This window comes from Lepidothrix coronata, unplaced genomic scaffold (genome assembly GCF_001604755.1).
Source record: "Lepidothrix coronata isolate B3197 unplaced genomic scaffold, Lepidothrix_coronata-1.0 Scaffold241, whole genome shotgun sequence".
Classification (NCBI taxonomy): domain Eukaryota; kingdom Metazoa; phylum Chordata; class Aves; order Passeriformes; family Pipridae; genus Lepidothrix; species Lepidothrix coronata.
The window spans coordinates 783239-808624 of record NW_016690421.1 but is presented as its reverse complement, the minus strand read 5'-3'; the positions used below and the strand labels follow the sequence as shown (position 1 = coordinate 808624).

General features: G+C 36.8%; 1 protein-coding gene across 2 annotated transcripts in view; it reads left to right on the top strand.

Annotated features, from left to right (window-relative positions):
- PRIM2 (primase (DNA) subunit 2) overlaps nucleotides 1-25386 on the top strand; it is a 100611-nt gene that overhangs the window by 65582 nt on the left and 9643 nt on the right. For both annotated transcript variants that reach the window (XM_017834820.1, XM_017834819.1), the window contains exons 10-11: nucleotides 19158-19284; nucleotides 20117-20199. In XM_017834820.1, coding sequence (XP_017690309.1) covers nucleotides 19158-19284; nucleotides 20117-20199 — 210 coding nt within the window. The remainder of the gene's footprint in view (nucleotides 1-19157; nucleotides 19285-20116; nucleotides 20200-25386) is intronic.

Below are 25386 nucleotides of genomic sequence, written 5' to 3'. Positions count from 1 at the left end.
AGAAATTATATTTTACCTTTAGAGAGGAATCTGTGAAGTATATTGTAACTGAAGTGTGAAACCATGTAGTTAGTGGGGGAAAAAAATAATCAAGTACTGCCTATAAAGAAAGCACTGAAACTGGTACATATGCTCTGTTGGTGGGGTGATGAGGAATGATCATGTACTGGCATGTTCACAAAGAGACAAATGCAGAGTGCAAAATGAACCTTTTTTTGCAAAATGAACCTTTTTTTGTTTAGCCACTGCAATTAAAATTACTCTGCAGATTGCTAGGTTAAGAGTGCCTAAATGGTGAATTATTCTTGTTCAGATGAAAGGATCAACTGCCAAATAATGGTAGATGCATTACTTCTGACTGAATGGTTGTGCCAATTGGCTTCATAACCTCAGTATTGTTTTAAGACTGGTTTGTTTTTTCTACAAATTATAATCTTACTCTAAACAGATATTAATTCTCATAGATTCTTTCGCATTCTGTCCTTCATGCTTAAAAACTCCCCATCCAATCTGAAAACATAGCAGGGGGGTAGGGGAACACATAACTCCAGTGTGCTTTAAAAATACTTGAAATACAAAAGTAATAAGATGACAAGACAAATGAAATAATTACAGTACAGATGTAAAAATTATTTGATAGTTGAAAATAAAGTCCTTAGTCGTAAAGATCATTATAGTGGAGATCATTAATTGGTTGTTACTGTTTTCAGATGTTTTTGTGTGATTAGTCTGTGAATGTGAAAAGGAAGAGTTGAGAGATAATGCAGTACTTCAAACGAAGGAAAGAAGGGATGGAGAATAAGTTTCTTTAAGGGATTATTCAGTTACTTCTTTAGCTAATAGCTTGGAATCGTGGTTTTGATACAGATGGGAGACTTTAAGGCAGCCCATCGCTTTTTGCTTTCTTTTGCTGTATATATACTTGTGATATATATCTCTTTCTTAGCAGTAATTGGTGTATGGTGGTACAAAATGCTCTCTTCTAGTACTCTGATTATTTACTGCTGTGTACAGAAGAACAGTTGCTAGTTGTGCACTTCTGTGTTGAAAAATAATTCCTTTGATATTGCAATTTGATATGGCATTGGCTTTTATTATTGTTGCATATACTACTGAGGTGCATCTTATAATTGTACATGAGTTTGGGGGTTTATTTATTTAATAAATCTCCAGAACTTAAGTGTTACTAAAAATTATCCTGATGATAGAAAAGCTTTCTTGTCCTTGTGTCTTCTTATTGAAAAAAAGGCATGGCTCTTTAGCCCTTGTATTTTCAGACTCTTTCTTCATATGTGGTGACGCTCAGGCTAGTGGAGCATCTCATTCTTTCTGACTCAGTTTTCCAAATCAACTTAGTGCAGTTTCATATGGCTTGTTGTTTTCTATAGCAGTTGATCACAAATGGTAAGAAACAGGTAGTTTTCTAGTTGTCAGAGATTCCTGTCTGAGGTATGCCTCTTCATCCCTTCCCACTAGTGAAGGTCCTCATGACAAGCCATTTTTCTGGAAGAGGAAAGAGAAAAGTTTACACAGATTATTAAACCTTGATCAGAGTCTGTTGTTGGTAAAGAAACAAACCCTTGATAATTAAACTTTTGAACTTCAGTTGATTAGTGTTTTCTAGATGTTTCTTCCACACATGATGATCTGGTATGAAACTGAGGACAGACAATGTGATGGCCATATAGTGCATCAATATGCAAAGGAATAAGTCTCCTGCTCTCTTAAGTGATGAAACTTTGGGATGAAGATATGTCCCAGTGACTTGATTTTCCTGGCTCTTCGATTTCTTTTCCAGATGATCTTAGGGGGTTCTTGAGTCTGGAGTTAAGTGAGACTTTACCTTGATTGCAAACAGCTGGTGATGAATGTTTCTGCCAAGGCCAGCCAGAAATTCCATGAGGGTAAGCCTGGACTTGAGATCTCATGAGATCCTTTCCAGCCTGAATTACCCTGTGATTCTGCAGACAGGTGTGAATCCAGGTGAAAGTACATTTTTGTGAGAGCCAGCCACTAGAGGGAGACAAGATTGTAAGGAATAAACAAATGTAATTTATAGATATACATTAGAAGTGCTTATGCTCTAATGCTTTGTCAGTCTATACAATTATATCATTAAAAAGCCCTGTGTATTTAAATGAAAATAGAAATAGACCCTTGATAATCTGCCAGGTCAGTGCTTTTAAGCATGTACAACTATCCCCAGTTTATCCCAATCTGTCCCCAACTATTCCAATTTATAATGCGTGGATAATGCATGGTTCTTTAAAATAACCTCCACCTCCTCAAATCCCTAGGAATATTTTCTTTATCAATCAGTTGGTTATGTTTGGTTTTGGTATTTTACTTTCTCATTTGTTTGAGATTTGGGGGCTGATTTGCTGTTAGATTTTTATTTTTTACTTGCCCCCTTTATATTGGGTATTGCTGCCTACTATTTTGGGAACATCTTTTGATTCATAAATCAGAAAAGGATCTTTATTTTGTCGCATTTTTAATTATAATTGAATGTAACTTGCTACTTTTATTCTTGAATTATTTAAACTTTACAAATCTGAAGCATGTTGAACAGCAAGCCTCCATATTTAATATCTAAGAGATAAAAGTTTAAATATAATTGAAATCCCTCCATGTGGATTAAAATCTCATTTTTTAAAAATTATACATCAGTCATGTAAATAGGTAGCCAGGCTTGAATTCTCCTGAGATAAATAAAGGCTACTATAGAACCTGAAAAAAATGTTTTTTCTCTTCTATGATATATAAAAAAAAAGTTTAATAAATATGCAACAAGTATTAGCTGTAAAATCTCCTGAATTCACTACAAGTGGAGTAGTATGTCATGGTAACGAGGCATTAATATCATAAAGAACATTGTTCTTGCTTTCATCAGTTATCAGGGGTCTAGATATTCAATTTCTTGATTAAATTGTATTTTTGTGTTAAACTTATCATAAAATGAAAAATATTTTTTTCCTTCCACCAATGACTGTAAAAATTAGTTTCAGTAGAACCACTTACTATCTGTATTTGTCTTTGATAATTTGGAATTTATGATTTCGTACTCTAGTTGTAGTGAGATAGAAGAAGTGGATTTTAAAGATTTTGAGTGAATCATTTTTAGTATTTATTGGTAAAATTACATTCCATTTGCAACATTATTATATGTTGAATTCTTTAGCTGAATGAAAATAAGCTTCAATTGCCATTAAAATTGGCTTATTTTTGGCATAATGTCTCACAGTATGTGTGTTAATTCTAAACAAGATTGTTGCAATCATATATTATCATTTTTATTTAAAGTTGTGTTTTATAGGTGGGAACTTGTCCTTTGCGTGCTGTGCACATCCATTTGTGCTTGCTAGCATTCTACTCCCTTCTCTTTTAGAGGGTTTCAGAATTCTGAAAGCTTATCTGAGTACTGCTAGCATATTACTGACACACTGGTCTGCATGACTTAGTTTCTGTCTGTTTTGTATACCTATTGACCAAAGCAGTAGGAAGGAGATCTGTCATGGATTCTGGAAGCGAGAGGACTGAGAACGCACACTCACAGGAGTTGCATTTGATTGTATTCCAAGAAGTAGAATGCTGAGGGACCTGGCTTAGTGGTGGATTTGGCAGTGTTAGGTTTATGGTTGGACTCGATCTTAGAGGTCTTTTCTATCCTGAATGATTCTGTTGTCATACTTGAATAACTTCTTGCAGAGTACTGTTAAATTCTGCTAAGTCATAGGAAGGAACTGGGATAAGATTCCTCACTGACTGTATCAAATGTATATATGATTAGCAGTGCCTGTAAAGATATAACCCTGGCCCTTGGCTAAGGGGAAGTCCCTATTAGCGTTGTCAGTGTTACTTCTATTGTGTCATGTGGACACAACCACTCTGTAAAGACTGCAGAAAATTAGCTCATGTAACAGAGCTAGAGATAACTGTGTGCTTCCTGTTTAATTAAACATTGTGAGATCAAATCAAAATAAAGTTTGCATCAGATATTGATTTTTATTAGGACTTAGATACAAATAATAGTATGAAATTGCTGTCATTAAAATAACATGCCATCTTGTATTTATGGATGTTGATGCCTAATAGGATTAATGATACAAGTTTTATGAAGCAGTTGATACGATTCTGCTTTCCTGACAGATAAAAAATTCTGACTTTGCTGCAAAGGGATTTACCAGCAACATCTACATTGTTCACAATCTTCACACAAATATATGCAAGTTTGTAGGTGTTGCTGCTCTGGTCTCTTTAATAAACTAAAAATATAGACTTGTTCTGTAGCTGTTTCTCTTATAGTTTGTTTTACTTTTATTTCCGAATTAGACAAGTAAATTAAGCACATCATAGCTCTGGCTGACATATAGGAAGTCAGATGATGAGAAATCAGATGTGAATATAAGATTAGGTATTCTTTGTGATGCTTGGTGGAAGTGTCCTACCACTTACTTCAGGAAAATAAGATGAAAGTAATACATTTTTTCACCATTCTTGCCCATAAGCTATGTACGTAGTCATCCCTGAAAAGGTACTGTTAACTTATAACTTTATGTAAACATAAATATATAAACAAACACACAGACTTACCCCCCACCTCCCAGTGGTAGATGCTGTTTCAGTTCCTTTTGGCTGGTGAATAATCTGCAACTTCATTTGGGACTGTTTTCTTTCAGTGTGCATTAGAATTTTGTTTTGACTGCCACATCTGGAGTTCTGAGCTCTATAAGGAATAAAACCAAACCAAACACTTCTTTACCCCTTACTTGTAAGGATTTATTTTACTTTAAACAATACTGCCTGACCTTTGAAACCCAAGATTTATCAGTAAAGTGAAGGATGCTAAAATGGAAGTGTCTTTGGGCCATAATTGCATTTTAATTATGCTCTGTAGCTAATGTGGATGCATATTAAACTCAGTCATATTTCTGTGTATTTCCCTCTGAAACTTTCTTTTCTCAGGTCTCAAATTACAAATCAGCATATCAGTGTGTCTTACAGTTATCTAAACTTATTGAATATTGATAAAAATCCATTTCAGTGTCATTTTATATTTTAATTTTTTGTTACAGAAACTTTGTTTTTTAAAAAACCTTATAATTAAAAAAGCATTAGTTTTTGCATAATAGATTCAAAATCTTAAAGCAGTATTTCTTAAAAGAAATGGACTTGTTATAAAACCATTATTTTTCACCTTATTTTTGTTTCATGGGTGTTATTCTAATAGACCATCTGATGATGACAGACTAGAAAACATAATATAATATTAGACTATGATATACATGAAGGTTATTGTGTGGGCACATAAATAGGAATGACAATAATAAGTGCTATGGTGAAAATGTGTGCTCTTTCATTCCAAGCACGCGATTGTGCTTTTCAATTTTCTCAATTATTCTAGTTAAAACTGAAATTCTCCAGTCTTTGTTGTGAAGCCAAAGTTATGGTGGCATTTTCCCATGATTATTCACTTTAAAGTACTTTCATTTGTACAGCTTTTTTTTTAACCTGTTAAAAATGTATCTGCCTTTACTTTTGATTTTCAGTTTTCATCATATGACTTACATTAAAAGGGAAAATTTTGGACAGTCTTGCAGCCTGTGGCATGTCTTAAGGACAGAGAAGAGCTCTAGCTACATAATTGCTCTTCCAGGACATCAATTACAGTGCTGGCATCATTTTAATGATGTTTTTAACTGTATTAGCTACCATAAAAAGAAATAGGATCAGTTTTTGTAGTTGTTACATATTAGGCACCAAAATCTGTGTTTACTAAGCTAATGTATGAGCTGATTAGTGATAAGGTTCTTGCACTGAAAAGAGTGAAAGCAATAATTACCTTTCCTGTACTAAAACTAATTTAGATCAGAATCTGTTCTTATGACTTGTTTTATTCCCAGCAACACACATTGCTGTAGATATTCCATGCTGTAGTATCTTTTTAGAATTTGACGTATAAAAACAGATGTTGAAGCCAGACCTTGAATTTTGTAAGATTCCTTTTGTAGTCTTGAACTGCTTGTCAGTCTTGCACTTTATTATAGGTGCAGAAAGACTGTGTACTTGTCAGAAGAGGTTTCTCTTTTATTGGCACTCACAGCAGCAGCGAGAAAGTCATTCCATGACATTTTAAGAAAAGTAATGGATGGATTTACCTATCTGGTTGATAAATTTCTGCGTTGAGGGATTGTGAAGTATCTGAATGTCACTAAATATAGAACCTTTAGCTGGGTCTTTCGAACATCTTCTTAACCATACAGCTCTCTCTCTCTAGCCATCTGCTGAAAAATACCTGTGGTATGTTGCCACACACACCACCAGTTATTGTATTTAAGCTCTTTGGCTATTTACCCCAAGTAAGACTGGGGATAACTGGCTTTGAGATGCAAATCTTTTGATCTGTATCACCTGAATGGCAAGCTGAATTGCATAGCAGGTCTCTTCCAGTTGAGTTCCTCTGCTTTTTGAACAGAAAAGTTTTGATAGAATAGTTTCTCAATCTTGATATAATTGTTTGTAAGAATATTTTTAAATTATTTTATTAAGCATTCAGATAAACTGACTTCCAAAGCAAATCCCAGAATCCTGTATACTTTGCCTTCTTGTTTGATAATGTCTGTGTAATTGTTGTAATATCATATAACTGTCATATTCCATCTGTCTATATTCAGCCAGTAAATTATGGCTGTATTTCATATTCGGTCATCCAGAAAAGCAGCATGTTGTATCAAATGTGCACTATGCTGATATACCACAGTAGGCACAATGTAAATAAAAATGTACTTTTGCTTTCAGAATTAATTTAACATTCTGCCACATCTTTAAAATCTGCTGATGAATAAAGACAAAACAACTCATAGATTATTTGTTCTATGCACAATTGTGTTTTGAAAATTTAATATATTGATTTAGGAAAGTGAAATTACCATGATAGGGCTTAAGTATTTCAACATGATAGAGGTTACTACTTCTTGAATGAAGTTTGTGTTCTGATTTTGTATGAAATGTACAATGCTGTTTAGCTGTGACACTGAATTCTTTGTAATGTGGTGTGCTCTGAGCTTTTACTGTTTCCTGTATCTCTCTTTAAGTCCACTCAGAAAGGAGAAAAACACAATGTCCCTCAAATATAATTTATTTGTTTTCTTTTTCTTTTCTTTTGGTTCCCTGCTGCACATGTGGGAGCAGAAGCATGTGGTCTTTATGGCAAGTTTTACGTTTAAATGCCAATTATTTTCTTTTTCTGATTCATCTACTTAATGGAGTTGGGTTTGGTGCATGAGAACTGGGGCAATACTAGTGAAACTCTTAAGTAACTTTTTTTTAAAAAAGCAATTATAATAGTTGGGCTCCTTCTTGTACTTTGTTACCAGAGTTATTTCCCCGGTTTTAGAACTTTACAGCAGGCACTATAAAATTAGGTGTGTGTTACTTCTGAGACAGTACTTCTGCCAGTGAGCCAGACCTTCTTTATTCTTCTGTTCCCATTCTCCCTGCAGTCAAGTAATCTTTTAGTCAAGTCATCTTTTAATGATGAATTAACAAAAGTTTTTAAAAAAAAGATAGGAAAATAGTCTCGTGTATTTCTAAAACAAGCTTTCTTCTGTCGAATGCAGAAAGGCTTTTGTCATAATTGCAGTCTAGAGTTCAAATATGTCTTGATTATAGTGCATTTTGCCTAAGATAGAATATAAAATGTTCCTTATATGTGAGCAGTTCTCTTTATTATGACAGCAAGGGCTCCTCTCTGCTTTTCCTCACTTTTGTTTTCCTTGATCATTATCTTAAAATGTAATTTTGTCTTTTATTGGGCTGTTAATAAAAAAAAAATCTGTTTTTACAGCAGAGTTTTTACAGGGAGAATGCCAGCGATCTTGAGCCAAACTATGCTGTTTGGAGTGCTGCAATATCTAGCATCATCACACAGAGGCTAATATCTCTCTATGTTCATAGAGGTTGACAAACATCAATTATCCATGTATGGTTTTGTGTTTTAATGCCTTTTTTCATTCTTTTATTACTGCATCAAAAAAGTTAAGTCTACATGTTTCTAGGATACACTTAAGGAATACTTATCAGCCTGAGGAAATATATTAATTACTCAGCCTCCTTGTAGTTTTATTTTAAGAATTATTTGATTTTTTTTCCAATGATCAATTTATCTAGAAAATAAATTAATTTGTTTTAATCTGGATTTATACTGAGGAGTTGCTGATATCTTGAAACATTTTGTGATTGGAGACTTAATGTCCTTCTGTTCTGTCACTGATCCTTGTCCAAGAAGTTTAACCATATTTCAGTAAAAGGCAAGGTTTTTTCCCACAGTTCTATCACATTTTGACAACTTCGTCACTTTGATTGGTTGAAGGGATATTCTCCAATCCAAGTCACTGGATCTCTTTGAGTGATGCTGCTGGTTTTGCAAATCTGAGGCTTAGGGTAAAATTGAATCTCTTGGACTTTACAATATCCTATTACAGATTAGATTGGGTCAGTTGTAGATTTCTAATGAAGCGGACTGCTTAGTGGTTATATATATATAACAGCTATTTACCACTCAACCTCATGGTTAATGAAAAAGGCATGCCTTTGTTGTTTTGACTCGCCTTGCCTTTTGTGTGCCTTTTGTCATGTAATGCTGAACTTGGCTTCAGATGTCATTCAGATCAGTGTAAAGGATTCCTGATAACATCGGAACACCACAAGGATGCTTGCAAGGGGATGCAGTAAAAAATTAATTAAGTTATCCAATAATATATAATCAGTCAAAATTGACAGCTTGCTAAGATGAGCTCTTTGTGCAAGGTACATGACTGTAAAAGGGAAGAACACTTCTGTGGTTTAAGTAGTCCAAAAGGTGTTCAAAATTTTTCAGTCTCTGCTTCAAAAATTGCATATTTAGGGACTGCTATGTACTTCAACCAGTTTGTAAAATATAAACAATTCTGTGAGCACATGAAGTCTTCCACTGTGTCTGGACATGACTGCTCTTTGGAAACGATGCATAGACAGAGAACTTCAACTGTTGTGGTGGCCTTGCTCGGATCCTTTGACTCTCTGCCAGGTGTACTGAGTAGAACTGAAATACTCGATTAGGAGCCAGTCTTGCTTGGATTAATTCCAGTATCCTGTAGAGGTCTTTGTATTTGGGAACATCCTAGCAAAGGTGAATTGCAGCTCTTGCCAGGAGCAGCACTCTTCAAGAGCAGGCCAATATGCACTGTTCACTTGGGCTCATTTCTGGTGCTGTGCTTTGAAACATCTGTTGTTTTAATGCCAAGAGTCCTGTTCAAAATGTGGCAAGTCCTTCTAATTGAGATTGTCTGGAATGGCCAAGACAATTTTTCCTCAGACCTTCTCTCGTTTGTGAGTTTTTCTTCTGCTGTCCCAACAACCTGAGAAGTCCTGATGTCCTGCTAAATTTTCAAATTGTAGTATAGGTACTTGGATAGCTTTGATTTCTGATATGATCTTTTTCCTTCCTTCTGAGGAAAACTACTATCCCTAGAATGAAGGAGCCTGCTATGCCAGACTGTTGAGTTAAATGATAACAATTGGACATGGTAACATGTTGGACTATTTTTCAAGAAACAGATATCCTAAGTACCTCAGGTACGAGCTGGAACCAAAAGTAGGGGCTTTACTCTAAATCTCTTCCAAAATCCATTCCAGATTTGGCCTATTGCAGACCTACCGGGTCTGATAAAGGCTGTCTTCTCATCCATATCATCAAAGATGTTGTGATGGACTAGTGAGAATAATAAACCCTCTGTCAGCGTGCAACCTGAACCTCACGTCCCAGTCCTGCATGCGTTTCAGGATTCTTCACGAAGTGACACGTCTCCATGCTGACATCCATTTTCTTTCCTATTCTTTCCCCATATGTTTAGGTTTTTATTGTACATGTTAGTCTGGGTTACAGTATATGCTACAGCATTTGGTCATAGTATCATGAGCTACGTGAGTCTGTAAATACGTTACGTGTTCACTGTGCTCAAATAAAACTACAGAACATTATATGGGAGCATTCTTGTTTTGGGTATTGATACAGCTTGAATAAGCAGTAGGAAATCAGTTTTTAGACTTTGCAAGGGGTCCCTTGACTGTCCTCATGCATCTTCTCTGGAAACTTCTAATACATGCTGCTGTGGTATACATATAAGGAAGGATTTCTCCAAGTTTTAATACAAACTTACTGAATTTCTTTTCTTGCATTTTTCCTTGGTATACATATTCTTTACATTTGGATTATAAGATGCCGTTATGATCAATAGAGATCTAGCCTATACAGTCAATAGTGTTGTGGTGAGGAATAATTTATTTAATGAGCCCCTAGCTGCCTTTGTTAGGGCAAATGGAATTGCTCCCCAGACTCCTCTGATTGCATTGACCTCCACTGACAATAATGGGAGACGTCTGGATGTAGATGTCTGGAGCTGAATCTTATTCCTGTAGATGCAAACAATTAGTTACTCTTCTACTTCCGTTTCACTTTCTTAGATATTTTTTGTTGTACCGCATGCCAAATTTCTGTCTACTCTGCAATCCGTTAACGCTCTTACACCTCTCTTGGTGATAATGCTTTCTGTGTTCTCCTTTGCCATTGATTGTTTTGGGGACTCTTATTCTCTATCTGCCACTTCTGATAACATGAATAGCCCGTTTACTTTCCCCCTTACCTTCTGCTGAAAGATAAACTTTCAAATTACATCTGTTAACTTCTTTGAATATTGAAATGTGAGAAAAACCAATTGAAAAACATCAGGAGAAAAATCTGAATGGCATTGGTGTACTTGTAGTTGATGGAATACTAGGAGAGTGGAGGGGTTTTTTTTAACTGAATGAGATTCCTTGCTTTAGAACTTGTTTATTAGGTTATTTTTTTTTTCATCTCATGTCAAACTATCTAAACGAGTTTGTTAGGGAGCAAATACTTAGTAAAGAATTCAAGATTGTTCTCTGATATTAAACCTTAATAGTTCCTTAAAACTGTAGAGGTGGTCTGCAGAAATCTGTTGAAAGTTAAACATGTTTACAGTAGTCGGGTTTCAGTGTTCATTTGTTATTTGAAGGAAAGTGCCAATATATTTTTATAGCTACTTAGGAAAAGCACAATATCTCTTATGGTGCTGTCATATATTGCCATTTTAATTCAAGTGTTTCAATTCTTGTTGAAAATTAAATTTAATATTGTGTTCTATTTAAAAACAAAGCAGCAGAAGTTCTCACTGCCAGTTCAGTGTTAATTACCATCTAATACATTTATTTTCTTACTTAAGGATGTGACTATGAAAGGCAGGTCCTGCTTGACCAACCAGATCTTCTTCTGTGACAAAGTGACTCAGAGGATGAGGGAAAAGCTGTGGATGTTGTCTACGTAGTATTTAGTAAAGCCTTTGACACCATTTCCCACAGCGTTTTCCTGGAGAAACTCAGACTCATGGCTTGGGTGGGGACACTGTGTGCTGGTTTAAAGGTAAACTAGCAGGGGAAATGAACTCAACTCAAAGGAGAGATTATAAGTCAGAATAATAATTTAATAAAATAATACACTAAATACGATTTTACAGACAAACAGTTGGTTTTAACCTACAAAACCCAAATGTATAACCCAGCACCCTGGGGCATGAACGGAGTGGTGTTCTTTGGGCCTGCTGAGTCCAAAGTAAAAGGAGAGGAAAAAACCTGTTGGTGAGAGTGCTGTTGCAATCTGGTCAAGAGTGATGATTGCAGTCTGGTTGAAAAGTGGTGGTTGCAGTCCAGTCGAGAGTGGTGGTCTGCAGTCTGGTTGAGAGCGGTGATCTGCAGTCTTCCTCTGGATCTCACGAGTGGTTAAAAAAGTCCCAAGACTCTTAAGATTATTTGTATCCTCCAGTTCAGGCAGGAATGCCCAGTACCTCCCTCGGGGTGGGGAGTTCCACGATGGGTGTGAGGACAGGAGCATTCTCCTGTCTCGCAGGCCTCTTAACACCCAGTTTATAGCCTGAGGAGTCAGGCTGCTCTGGGCAGAGGGTGTAAATGGTTTATTGATACCAGTTTCTGGGGAATGGCATGGAAGGCTATAGAATACACAGTTTTGGGTTACACCCATACAGTGATGAACTGGTCCCAGCTGTTCTAACTAGGACACACTGCTGGGTAAAAAACTGGCTGGATGGCTGAGCCCAGAGAGTGGTGGTGAATGAGTTACATCCAGCTGGAAGCTAGTCACAAGTGGTGTTCCCCAAGGCTCTTTGTGAGGGGAAGAGGAGGGGCAGACAGTGATCTCTTCTCTGTGGTGACCAGTGACAGGACCCAAGGGAACAACCTGAAGTTGTGTCAGGGGAGGTTTAGGTTGGATATTAGAAAAAGATTCTTCACCCAGAGGGTGGTTGGGCACTGGGACAGGCTCCCCAGAGAAGTGGTCACAGTACCAAGACTGACAGAGTTCAAGAGGTGTTTGGAAATTGTGTACCTAAATTGTACTTAGGTAAGTTATACTAAGAAAAGCTTAAACTGCTGTAAATAAAACCCCACAATGTCATATTTTTGCTAATTCATCAGCCATGCAGCTTACACTCGTGTGTAGTATACAACGTGTCTGACTGATCAAAAATTTTCTGATTTCCTTGGGGTAGATGAAGCCATCTCCAGGGCAAAGTGGTTCTTGCCTCATGAGGTTTAGAAATATTGAAATTGGAGGGGAAGAAGTTTTTTGTACTTGCTGTGAATTGGTCTGTGCTGACTGCCACACAACTTACTAGTTTTCCAGCTCAAATTTAGCTCCTGACTCAGATCTGTGCCCTTAAGGTAGAAATTGTGCTATGGGTTGATAATTTAGGGTAAATTTTTGTTGTTGGTAGATAGAGAAGCATTTATTTTTGCTCCTAAATGACAACTGTGCTTGATGATCTCAAGTTGAGGTTAAGATTGAGCTTAAAAAAAAGTTGCTTGGATGAAGATATGCCAGCTAAGCAGTGTCAACGGTAATGATTTGAGCGACTACCTGGGAAATGAATGAAAAAGTGAACCAATTATTTCAGAAGATATGCAACTATGTGTGATAAATTTATGAATTTGACGCTGTTATCTATAGAGGTTCAACAGCTTTAGACAGGAAATTACCCAATGACTGTTCAAAAAAAAGAGGTGTTAAACCATTTATTTGAATTTTGAAGAGTTGGAACTAATCTGGTGGTCAGCCAAGAAGCTAGACAAAATTAATGCAGTCATTTTGCTCAGTTGTTAGACTTCAAATAAATAAATATCCCAGTACTGTAAGGAACAGATGCATAAAAACTTACACGAGTATACAAAAGTGATTTTAACTGAAAGTTTCATGGAAGTGTGAACCTAAGCATACAGGGCTTGAAAGACATGTCAGCAAATTATTTTTCATCCTCATATGCATGCTGAATATCAGAATTGATAACAAAATTTATGGAGCACCTAGTTCTCTTTCCAGATACAAATCTGCAGATATGACAAGTGATATAAGGAAGGTAACTGTCAGTGATGACATGATGCTTATTGTTTAGTGGCTGGAGTGCCTTGGGAATGTTGTTTCTTGTTGTTCTCCTTTGGAAGTGTATTCATTTATATCAAACTGATAATTCCGAGGCACACATGACCCATCCTTCACTGCTTTGTTTGATGAAAACTTTTCTTCAAAGGAGAACGTACACCTGCCAAATGGTCCATTTGATGTACATCCTCATTCCATATCTCAAGATCTTGTATGCGTTTATGTGAAACTAGCATTTCCTTAAGTTCCTATCTGGAACGTGGTAACCTGGTATTAGGCTATACCAATTGCAGATTTATAGCTTATACATATATACACATATTGCCCTTGGTTTGGCCAGGACATGGTTAATTTTTTACAGTAGCCAAGAGGGGGATGTGGCTAAGGCCCAGATGTTACTTGATACCACCTCATGGCTTTGCAAGGAGTGGGAATAAGGGACTCTTGCTCCCGAGAAGGAGGATGTGGTTTCAGGCTGGGAGAAGGCATGGTGGGGAGGAGCCAGTTGGTATTTGTCGTGAGTGTATTCAGTCTGGCTGACATGGAATTAATTTCCCCATAGCAACCCTCACAGTGCTGTGCTTTGCATTGGTGTCTAGAAGGGTGTTGATAACACACCAGTGTTTTGGTACTGCTGAGCAGAGCACCCACAGCATCAGCACTGTCTCTTGACATTCCTCCCCCTGCACACTCCATTGAAAGGAGGGAGGACGGAGGGACGGGCAAGATCCTGGGAGGGGACACAAGGAGACCAAATGACCCAAACTAAGCAAAGGGATATTCCATACCATACGACCTCAGCTCAGATATAAAAGGAGGAGGAAGAGGGGGAGGCATTCATTGTTTACAATGTTTGCCTTCTACAATAACCACTCCATGTGCAGAAGCCCTGCTTCCCAGGAAAATAGCCAAACACCGCTTGCTAATGGGAAGTAGAGAATAAACCTTGTTATTTTCCTCTTCACTTAGACACATGCAAATTTTCTCTTTTGCTTTGGTAACCTGCCTTATTCCAATCTACAGGTTGTTTTACATCTTATTCTCTCCCCCCTGTCAGGTTGGGAAGGGAAGTGATAGAGCAGTTTGGTGGGCACCTGGCGTCCAGCCAAGGTCAACCCACCACAGCAGGTTTTCTGTGTAGATCATTTCTTTATCTTGCACTTTATGTTATTAGTATTGGTGTGTTACTATTTGCTTTCGTATCTCATTGCAGTCAATTGTTCTTATCTCACCCCGTGACTTTCACCTTTTGTGCCTCCAATTCTCAATTCCATCCTGCCAGAGTGGGAAGAGGGAGGGTAAAGGGGGAGCAAGCGGCAATGTGGTTTGGATTCTCTTTGGGAGAACTGAACTGGGGAGTACCGTTCCTAAACCATGACACACACACATGCACACACACACACATATGTATATATATCCCTTTTTATTTATGCCTTAGTTTATGACTTGTATATATTCTAGTGAAGGCTACCTAATACAGTATGTGTGTCTTAACTAATATTTATTAGGCAAGTGAATCTGCTTTATTCTGATACTCCTGTGAATATACCACATCAAAGCAAAATGTAAGTTCCTTTCTACAGTACACTTATCAATACCCAGTGAACTGTCCTGCAAGCCTCCTTCATTCTGACTTTGGACTATTAGTTTTGTCCTACTAATCAGTGCTAAGAGCTTAGTTTCTTATAGGGATAAGAAGTCTAAGAAAGCCTCAGTGCCATCAGGATACACGATATCATTGGTACATTCAGTACCATACACTGGACACCTCAGTTCATTACAGCAAATACTGGTGCATAAAACCTCAAAACTACCCACTTGTCTGAAGTGCACTGCTGATGACATCACATTCATCCTACAGCCATACTTGAAGGAAAAAGAAGTCCTCAAAAAACGCTGTCTTCAGTGATCAGGTTAAACCTTGGAGAGTTGACTTGCAGTCTTTTAAAACAAAAGTTCACACTGCTGCTAATGCCTAGGCTTGCACATTCCAAGATCAAAGTGACAATGTTTGGTAGGGCTGTCTTTGCCTCAGCTTCTTGGCTTCAGTGTGAACCAGTTCACTGCTTAAACGAGACATATTTCTTGATCACTTTCTCCCTCGCCAAAGCTGTGGCCCATCCACCCAGGACATAAATTATAAATGCATTGCAGATTTTGGAAAGCTCAGAGAGCTAAATAGAGGCAAAATAACTGAGGTAGTTGAGATGTGGCTATACAGTTAAAAAGTTGCAGAGAATCCTTGCTGTCAAGTGTGACCAGCAGTAGGTGATCTAGTACATGTAGATACTCAATAGTGTAATGATATTGCTTTTATACTGCTGTTTTATTGTAACTTTGGCAGTAAGTTTCCATTGATATTTAGCACAGACTGTGGTGGGATGTGTAGGCATACATGTTTTTTCTATGAAAATAGAATAATGTTTTGGGTTTGTATTGTTTTCTTTTGTCTCAGTGGAAACTGTCACACAGAGTACTAGGGAGATGTACATGCTCCTGCAGCGTTAGTATTATTGAGCAAGTTCATATCAGGCTTCAATAAGAGCCTGATTTTTCTTATAAAAAACACAAAAAAATTTTTGGAATTTTTCAAATCACGTAATTTGAGTTTGACCTTCTACAGGTTTTTGCGATAATGCTCTTATAGTAGATTACAGTTAGAATAGACAGTGATACTTTTATAGGGTTTTAAACTATTTTTCCAAAATAGTTTAAAACCAAACAATTTATAAGCAGTTAGAATGACCCTGCAAACACCTACATGCATGAAATGTACTGTGCATAATTTATTAATTTTGTTTAAGGAGTTTCAATGGAACCATTTTGGTTTGGGGTGCTAGAGTAAGTAGGAAGAGACAGATCCCTTGGCCTTCTTATTTCTGCATATTTTGGACAGGTCTAACTTTACCTTGGTGCTTTTGCTAGCAAAAGGTGTTGCTCCTCCCTTTTTTTTTTCTGTTTATGCACATCCTAGAGTGATAGTATTAGGAAAGAATGAGGCTGATCATTGAGTTAATTCCCCAGAGAGGTCTGTTCCGCAGGATGTGTTTTCTGTAATGAAATGCCACAATTCATGGTTTGTTCCCACTGAGGATGGTCACACAGCCTGTCAGATACTGGCCCTGCTAAAGTCCTGTTTACTTGATCAATGATAAGAAGAGCTGAACCACAAGGATGAGAGAGCTCTTAGTGAAGCAACTAAACGCATGTGCCAACTTACACCGTGTAGCTGTGTCATTCTCTGCCATCTGCCACTGCAAAAACTCTTGAGCACCAAACAGGATTACAAGAAAGCAAGGAGAAAATATCCAACCTGTCCCAAGGCTGTGTTGTGTTATTGTGTAGCTGTTGTTTCTATTTACTGCAAGAGCTGCTTCTCAGCATAAAGTAATGAGTTAGGTAGTAAAAGTAATTTCTGTGGGCATTAAGGCAAGTGATGTGAAAAGTACAACTCAAGATTTTAGTACACAGAACTGTTAAAGAGGGGTGTTAATTTTCTGGGAAACTAAGCACTACATCCTGAAGCATTCATGATTTGCTTTTCCCTTGAAAAAAAATAATTTAGTCTAATTTAATTGCTTGCTCAAATATCCTTTGTTAAGCAAATGAAATGTGTTTTCATTCATCTTTTGTAAAGGAGGAAAGATTCCAGAGCTTCTGGGTAGAAGAATAGGTGGCTACAGGAGTACAGATTCCATATTCAATTTACCAGATTCATGTAGGGGTTAGAAATTAAAATACATGTGTCTTTATGTTTGATATTTGCTGTTTTTTAGTAGGACTTGGCCCTGCTGCTGCCCCGTGAAGGGGAGGGGAGCTGTTTCTCCCAAGCCTTTTGAGTATATGCACACACCTAGAGCAGATCCTCATTCAGTTGTGCTCTTCCTTCTAGTGAAGAGATGGTAAGCCCAGCCCTGTTGCTATCAAAAGTAGTGTTCATTTACTGTTCAATCACGCAGTTCTTTCATCTTCTGAGCAAAAAGGTTGACTAAATAGGAATGCTGGATTCTGCCTGTGGCTATGCTGGAAAACAAAATGCTGTTTTCTCTCTTTCTTTTCTTCCCCTTCCCGCTTTTTAAAAAAATCTTTTAAAGTAGAGTAAAGTCACTTTGTCAAACGCACAGTGAGGACTAATTAGTCAATGTTTGTTCAGAGCTTTGGATATCTTAAGCCTTATTTGGGATGAGTGCTGAATATTAGCCATCTTCTTGCATTGGCTTGATTATAACCAGCATCTTGATGGAGAAGGTTTTTTTTTACCATTTAAATTAGGTGCAATTTAGGATTTTATTCTCACTGTTTGTGTGTATTTTTATACACATTTATCACGTACTTGCATATTAAGTTATAGATTTTTGGGTATCTATATTTTTAAAAAATTGGAAGAAAAATACACATACACTTATATTTCTGTTTTATGTTTGACATATTTTAGCTAGTCAAGGTATTCCATAGGTATTTGAATATTCTGAATTACTATTCATCCTCAGGCCAAACAGGGAACTTCTTTTATCTGTAGAAATGAGAGTATCCTTGCAGTAGTATTGTTACCAGTTGCATGCCTGAATGATTTTGCTCAGTATGTTGCATTGTCTTCTATTAGTAAAATACTAGAGCCAGAGTAAAAAATTAATTTGAAGTGGTTGTTGAGAAGAAAACTTAAATTCTTGTGGGAATTGTCCAGATTCAGGTGCAGAATTTTACTTAAGGTTAATGCTAACATTTGGAATTGAGCAAGAGAAGAGTTCTTTTATGTATTGTCAAGGGTTTTTTTGAGGCAAAGAGAGACTGAGCATGTGTGATTCTAAATATGATTCTTCATTATTTTATCATATTTGTGTTTTTTAGGACTAGAAATATGGTATTTGAACAAATGTTCCTTGATGTCTTAATGCAGCTTAATGGAATCTGTATGTTAAGTAATCTGAGTCTACTACAGATTTTATATCACCTATTGCCATATAAAAAATAACATCAACTCGTGTAATTGAGTGTTCTGCACAAGACTTATCTAAAATGATGTATTGATAGCTCTGTGTTCAGCTGTAAGATAAATATTTGATTACATCTGTATTACTTTAGATGATTTCATTTTGTAGGAGGAGTTGGTAGTCTATTGGTAGACAAAAGAGAAAATCTTTTTCATATCAGCAAAGTATGCTCCATTTTAGAATCTGATGAATTGAACTTCGGTGCTGAAGCAAAATATAGGTGAAGCATTATACTTTGGGAGAACAAGAATGTGAACCTGAGTAAAGAAATCTGTATGTCTGGGGTTTTTTTCCTGATAAAGCAGTCAATTTATGGACATTTGTGAAAGATTTTAAATTATGATATTTTCTCCATTTACTGACACTGTGGGCTTCAAAATTTATATCATCTTATATTTAAAGCCATTACAGCATCAACTGAAAAGACCTTAAATCAATGCAGTTACACCCTTCTCTTGCCATGTGTCTGTAAAAAATGTATATGTTCATATGCGAGTTCTTGTAATATAAAAACCAAAGCTAACAGCAAGCAACTAGATTTGTATTTTTCCTTGTTTGAGTATGTTTGGAAAATTTATTTTGTTATTTCATATTTTTATTTGCAGATCAGATAGAATTACTGGCACAATATGTAAATTTATTCTTCTATTTTTATTTAGTTTGACAAAGGATATGCTTACAGCATTCGCCACAGCTATGGGAAAGAAGGAAAGAGAACTGATTATACCCCATACAGCTGCATGAAGATTATCATGTCCAATCCACCAAGTCAAGGGGATTATCATGGTGAGTTCCTTAAGGAAAAATCCCAAATGTTTGCAAACAGCAGAATCCCTTGTCTGTTAAAGAGAGGTTACTCCATCCTGTAGTCTCTTAAGTATTTAATTTCTAGACCCTAGTTGTTTTGAACCATTCTCATTAGATCAGACTTGATAACTTCTCTTTTTATAAATGTTATGTCATGGAGTTCTAGGAGACTTTAAATGTACAGATGCTTTAAGAAATGACCAATTGGAGTTGTTCTGAGATATGAATTCAGTTGTACAGGAATTCTGAAGTTTGCTAGGGTACTTTAAAGCCTCCTAGTTCTGTGTGACTAAACATGGAAAACCACCACTGGCTTCACTGTTGTTATGCTGGTACTAAGTCATTCATTCAGCTGTGTCTCAAAACTAATTCTGGAACAAAAAAATTCCACTGTTATTTAGGTGATGGAACTTTATAAGGTATTTATAAAGAGGTATTTTTACAATGGACTGTGCTTTAAATTACTTGTCTATTCCTGTTTTTTTCCCATTATTAAATGTACCAGTGATATCATTGTTAGTAAGGAACTAACTTAAACTCTTTTCTTGTCAGCGAATGAGAATTGTGGCCTGTTTATGGTGGGATATTTTATGTAACTCTTGAGCCTGTGGTACCCTGATAACTGTGCAGTAGAGTAATTATTTAAAGAAAAGAAAAAAAAACGAAGCAGTTGTACACATGGGTAATTAACTTTCCTATTAATAAACTGTTAGGCAATTAGGAACAGCTTAGCTGGTCTCTTGAGTGCCTTACTGCACTAACTCCTGAGTAAACAGCCTTGTTTGTGAGCTTGCTTGTTTTTTACTGTCAGGGTGCCCATTCCGACACAGTGATCCTGAGCTACTGAAGCAAAAGCTGCAGTCATACAAGATCCCTCCCAGTGGAATAACTCAGGTAAGGCGTATTTTGCTTGACACTTTAATTAATAACGCACTGATTTTCAATTTTACTTTCTATTTGTGTAGGAATGCTATATGCAATTTGTCAGTGTGTATTGTGAAATATTTCTTCTTATGGAAGGTTTAAACCAGAATCTTGGCTTTATGGCTGCAGTGCTCCTGCTGACGTGATGATTATCGTCACCAGCTTTTATTGTTTAATATTATGAGTTGGTTTATTACTATGGTGGATACAATGCAAAATTTTGTTGTACTGCACTGTGATTAAAAAAGAAGTTTAAATTAATATGACAGTGTTTTAGAGAATTTATTTTTACTCTTGCAGTGACTTGTGGATAACTACTGTGTAATCAGTAGACATATGTAATTGTTTTTTATAATAAACTTCTAAAACCCATATATTCTTAATTATCCATTGTGCTAACTTCCCTTAAATAACAAAAGCACATGAAATGCCTAGTGAAATTATGTAGAGATTTTTATCAGCTTTTAAACATGTAACATTAAGTTAAAAACCTACCTTGTATAGCAAGGACAATGGAGGAATTGGAACTTTGAGGTGTGTACTGAAGAACTGACTCCCATTCCTTGCTCTAACAAGAGCTTAAGGCAATGAAAGGTTGCCATCATTTTCACTGGAGGAAGACATACGGGTTAGATTTAAGCTGAGACAGTTCACCGAACAGTTGTGTATATTAACTGCCTGAAACTTGCTTTAGGTCCATAGGAAAAACTTACTTTAAGTTGTTGTCTTGAGTTCATGTGGAGTGTCACCATTGCTTGTCAGGCATCCAAAGACTGTCGAACTAGATAGAAAAGAATGTGAAAGTTCCACTTAAAGCAGTCTCCCTTGGAAGGAATAATTAAGATACAAATAAAAAGAGAATAGTTTTAAAGAGTTTAGTGTTCACTCATATTCATTCTTGACAAATTCTTGAAATATCCAGACTTTTTCCTTGTCATGTTTTTTCTTTTTTTTTTTTTTTTGTATTTTCTCCTGGTTCATATGAATAAGCCTTCATCTGTCTGACATGAGATATACTCTCCTTTGGCTTTTTTCCTTTTTATATGCATCAAAAATTGATGCTGATCTGAGATTTTTATCCTGCTAATCATTGGAAAGATTGGTGAGGATTTACTGGTTTAGCAGCCTTCTGTATGTGTGGATAGGATTTAGTAGAGGTTATTTCTCCAGTGAATTTGCACAGTAAGGCAGTATCTTTATACTTAACATAGTTCCTTATTTGATGTGAATTGTGTTTTTCTTTTTGTGTGTCTGTATTTTTTTTCCTTTGTAAAGTAGAATTGGAATTCACTAGGAGTCCTAAATTGTCTTACGAAAAGTGACTAAGAAAAACCGTTTCCATCAATGTCTTCTTTGCCTGGAAATAGGCACTGTCCTGTCCATGAATTTTGTGGTGCTTTTTTAAGTGTGGTCAGAGTACAGGGCTCTGCAGTGTCCACTCCTAGTGTTAAAACAAATCCAAAACAATACACCCTCCACACAAAGCCAAGTAATAATAATAATAAAAAAAGTTGACTGTGCCTGGGTTTTCAGAAATTAATCTTTTACATCAGTCTTTGAGATATTCAGTAAGAGAAGAGGAAGAAAATTAGTTCACATCTGTCTCCAGGTTTTCGTTATTGCTGCCACTTGTTGTTGCTCTGTTTGCATGGTCCAATAATGTTGCATGATTAATAACAATTAAAGATCCTTCAGTCCAGACCGTAGCTTTTAAGAGTCTTTTCAGATGCTGATGATAGTTAATGATTATCAGAAGTTTTATTTTTCCTTTAGCTCAGTGAATTGATATTAGACGTTGGATGGTTTACCACTCTCAAAGCCTCTGGTGTAGCTGCTTTTCCAGTATCTGGGTCTTTAGATTGACATTCACCCAAACCATACATACCTTTTTACTCTCTTAGACCTCCTGTTAACTCCAGATCCAATGAGAGCTCCCTTCATCATGGTTAGGCTTCACGAACGAAGATTTAGAAAGGCTCTATCCATGTTTGTTACGAGCATGCTGGTGGCTAAAAAGGCCAATACGAGATAGACAAGTCCTGTTGCAAAAGGCACAGCAGAAAGACTCCTTAGGTGGTATATTCTGCAAGGCACGATTCTTTCTGCATTGTCTTTTCTCCTTGAGAGTGATCCTGTGTGTGTTCTCAAAGGAAAGAGCAGCGTTATAGATGGTGTCTCCAGGCCTCCCGATTGGAGGCCAGAGTAGACCAGTTATGTTGATCAATATGGGCAAGGCTGAGATGTTGTTTCAAGGAGACCTTGTATCTTTTCTTCGGGGCTCCTCTCTTGCAGCGGCCAGTGGCAAGTTCACCATAGAGCAAGATCTTAGGGAGGGGGTGGTTGGTCCTTCATCCTGGAGACGTGCCCTGCCCAGCACAGCTGCGTTCTCAGTAACATGGCCTCAATACTTGTGACTGCTGCTTGCTCTAGAACAGATGTGTTGGTCACATAATCTGACCAGTGGATGTTTAAGATTGTGTGAAGACAGCATTGGTGGAAGTGTTCTAGGAGATGCAGGTGGTGGCAGTAGACGACCCATGATTTGGAACCATACAAGAGAGTAGACAGCACTATGGCTCTGTAAACACTGATCTTTGTACTTTTCTTCAAGTGTTTATTACGCCATACTCTTTTATGGAGTTTTCCAAGAGCACTATATGCCTTTGCTAACCTGTTGTCTATCTCCCCGTCAGTCTTACCAAGAGAGCTCCCTTACAACCTGGTAGATTCCTATTTTTAATGAATCGTTCAGAGCTTGACCTTTCAGCTATGTATTTTAATAAATGGTATGTCTTTTCTGTGGCTCAGGGCCTCTTACACTCTGTAACAAAATTCTATGAATGATGCATAATTTTTCAAACATTTATTTTGGATTTAACTGTGTAGTTATGAATTGGTTTCCCACTGGGATTTTCACCTCCTGGTTTAGAGTCTTCTGTTGAAGCCCAAGAACAGGTCACTTTCTCCTCTTGGCTTCTCACTTGCCTATTATGTGAGCCAGTATGTGGGCCCTTAGGGCTGTGATTTTACCTAAGATGGTTAGTTTTGTAGTGCTGCTGTTCTCAGTCATCCGTTTCAAGGGCTGTCCATACTCTTGGCATACACTCTTTCCTTTAAAATTCAGAAGAGTTTCTGAGTTATTCCCATACAGATAAAGCATTGGCTGGTGTGGGGTGGAAACAAACCCCATCCTCAAAGGGCTTTTCACACAGGACTAGGTGTGAAAAAGGAATGCTGGACCTTGGGATGATGGTGCAGAGCAAATACATGCCTTCAGTAATCAGTTGGAGCCTTAGATGGCTTTCATTGCGGCTATTTTGTAGTACTGTCAGTACTGAAAAAAGCGATCAGAACATTTGAATATGTGAATGTTCATGCAGTGAATTGTCTAGATCCAACCTGCAGTCCATATTTTCTGAGGCTTTATCTTGTCTAAGATTCTATCTGCTAAAGTCATCTTCTGGAAGTAATACAGGAGAGAACTTCCAGGTCTTCTGTAGTTATTATGTAGCCTAAAGCAGAAAGAATTAATCCTGATGTTTATTCCAAAAACTGAATTATTTAATTTGTATTCATTTCACATTTTCCTTAGGCTAGGCTATTTCTTTATTTGTGATTGTAGCTTTTTCTGTTTCTTTTAAAAATACTTCATAGAGAAAGAATATGGTTAGCTGAGCATCAAATGTGTGAGTGTATAACATTTGAATTTATAGTATATTTTGGATCATATTTCATTTCTGTCTTTTATATAGTGCTAGTTAGGTAAAATCTTTATGAAATCAGGTTTGACAATAGCTAATCAATTTGAAGACTATAGATGAAAATATATGTTAAGATATTTATGTATGGGACTTTGAACAATTGCATGTAGTGATAGGACAGTGAATGATGGCTTCAAACGGAAAGGGAGCTGGTTTAGAATAGATATTAGGAAGAAATTCTTTACTGTGAGGGTGATGAGGCACTGGAACAGGTCACCCAGAGAAGTTGTAGATGACCCATCCCTGTCAGTGTTCAAGGCCAGGTTGGATAGGGCTTTGAGCAACCTGGTCTAGTGAGAGGTGTCCCTGCCCACGGCAGGGGGGTGGAACTAAATGATCTTTAAGGTCCCTCCCAACCCAAACTGTTCCATGATTCTATGATAAATACATCTGTTGTGTTGCTGTACTAAATTCACTGTAGTGTGTTGCCTGCACATCTCACATAGGAAGATAGAAATTATAGGGTTTAAACTAGTTATTTCAAAATATTATATTATTGGTTTCAGAAAGTTTTCTTGGAGAAATTACCCATTTCCCAATTTGCATCTATCACAATAGCAAAAGCAAAAGATAGTCAAAATCTGTGGTTCTGCAATCAGGAGAAATAGAGGTTCTAGACTCATTCTTTTTGCTTTTCTATTAGGAGGAAAAGCATTTCTTGAGGGAAAAATGCTTATGTAAATGAACAGTAGATAACTTCAGAAGATGGCATGTTCTTTCTAGGAGAAGTGTTCTCTTAATTTAAAAAGGGGTTTTTTTCCCATAATTGAGTGAAATCAGAGGTTTTGATTAAGTTGTTGAACTTTGTCTAATATTCTCCAACAGATTTGTGTTTTGCGGGACTGGAGCATCTACACAGAGCTAGAAATAAACAAGCCAGTCTGTGCCTGGGCCTCTGATATGGCTGTATGTTTCCATGAATGAAAAAAACACCCCACACCAAAACACCGAACAAACCCCTCAAAAACCAACAAAAACCCCACCACATTGGAAAAAACCTCACACTCTCCCTTCTGATGGTCTAATATTAGAAAAGTTTTAATCAGTGCTGTCTGTAAAAATATTTTCTCTTGCAGCTAAAGAATTTTGCCTTAGCACCAGTCATCTTCATGGTAGGGCTTTTGTAAGTTCTGATTAAATAAGAGCAAGTACTGTTTAAGCAAGATATCTTTTATTAAGTCAGTATTTTTTGGGGAAATATATAAAACAGAAAGAAAAATACAAGAACAATTGATATTCATAATATAGACAAATTTTCTGTACTACCCATTTTATTATTACAGTGAAATTTGGTACATCAAAGTTCCTTAAAATTTTCAATGGTTTCTCATCCAGAATGTATGCCATGTATGGCATACATGTATGTATGTTTAATTGTCTTGTAGTTGGTGTATTT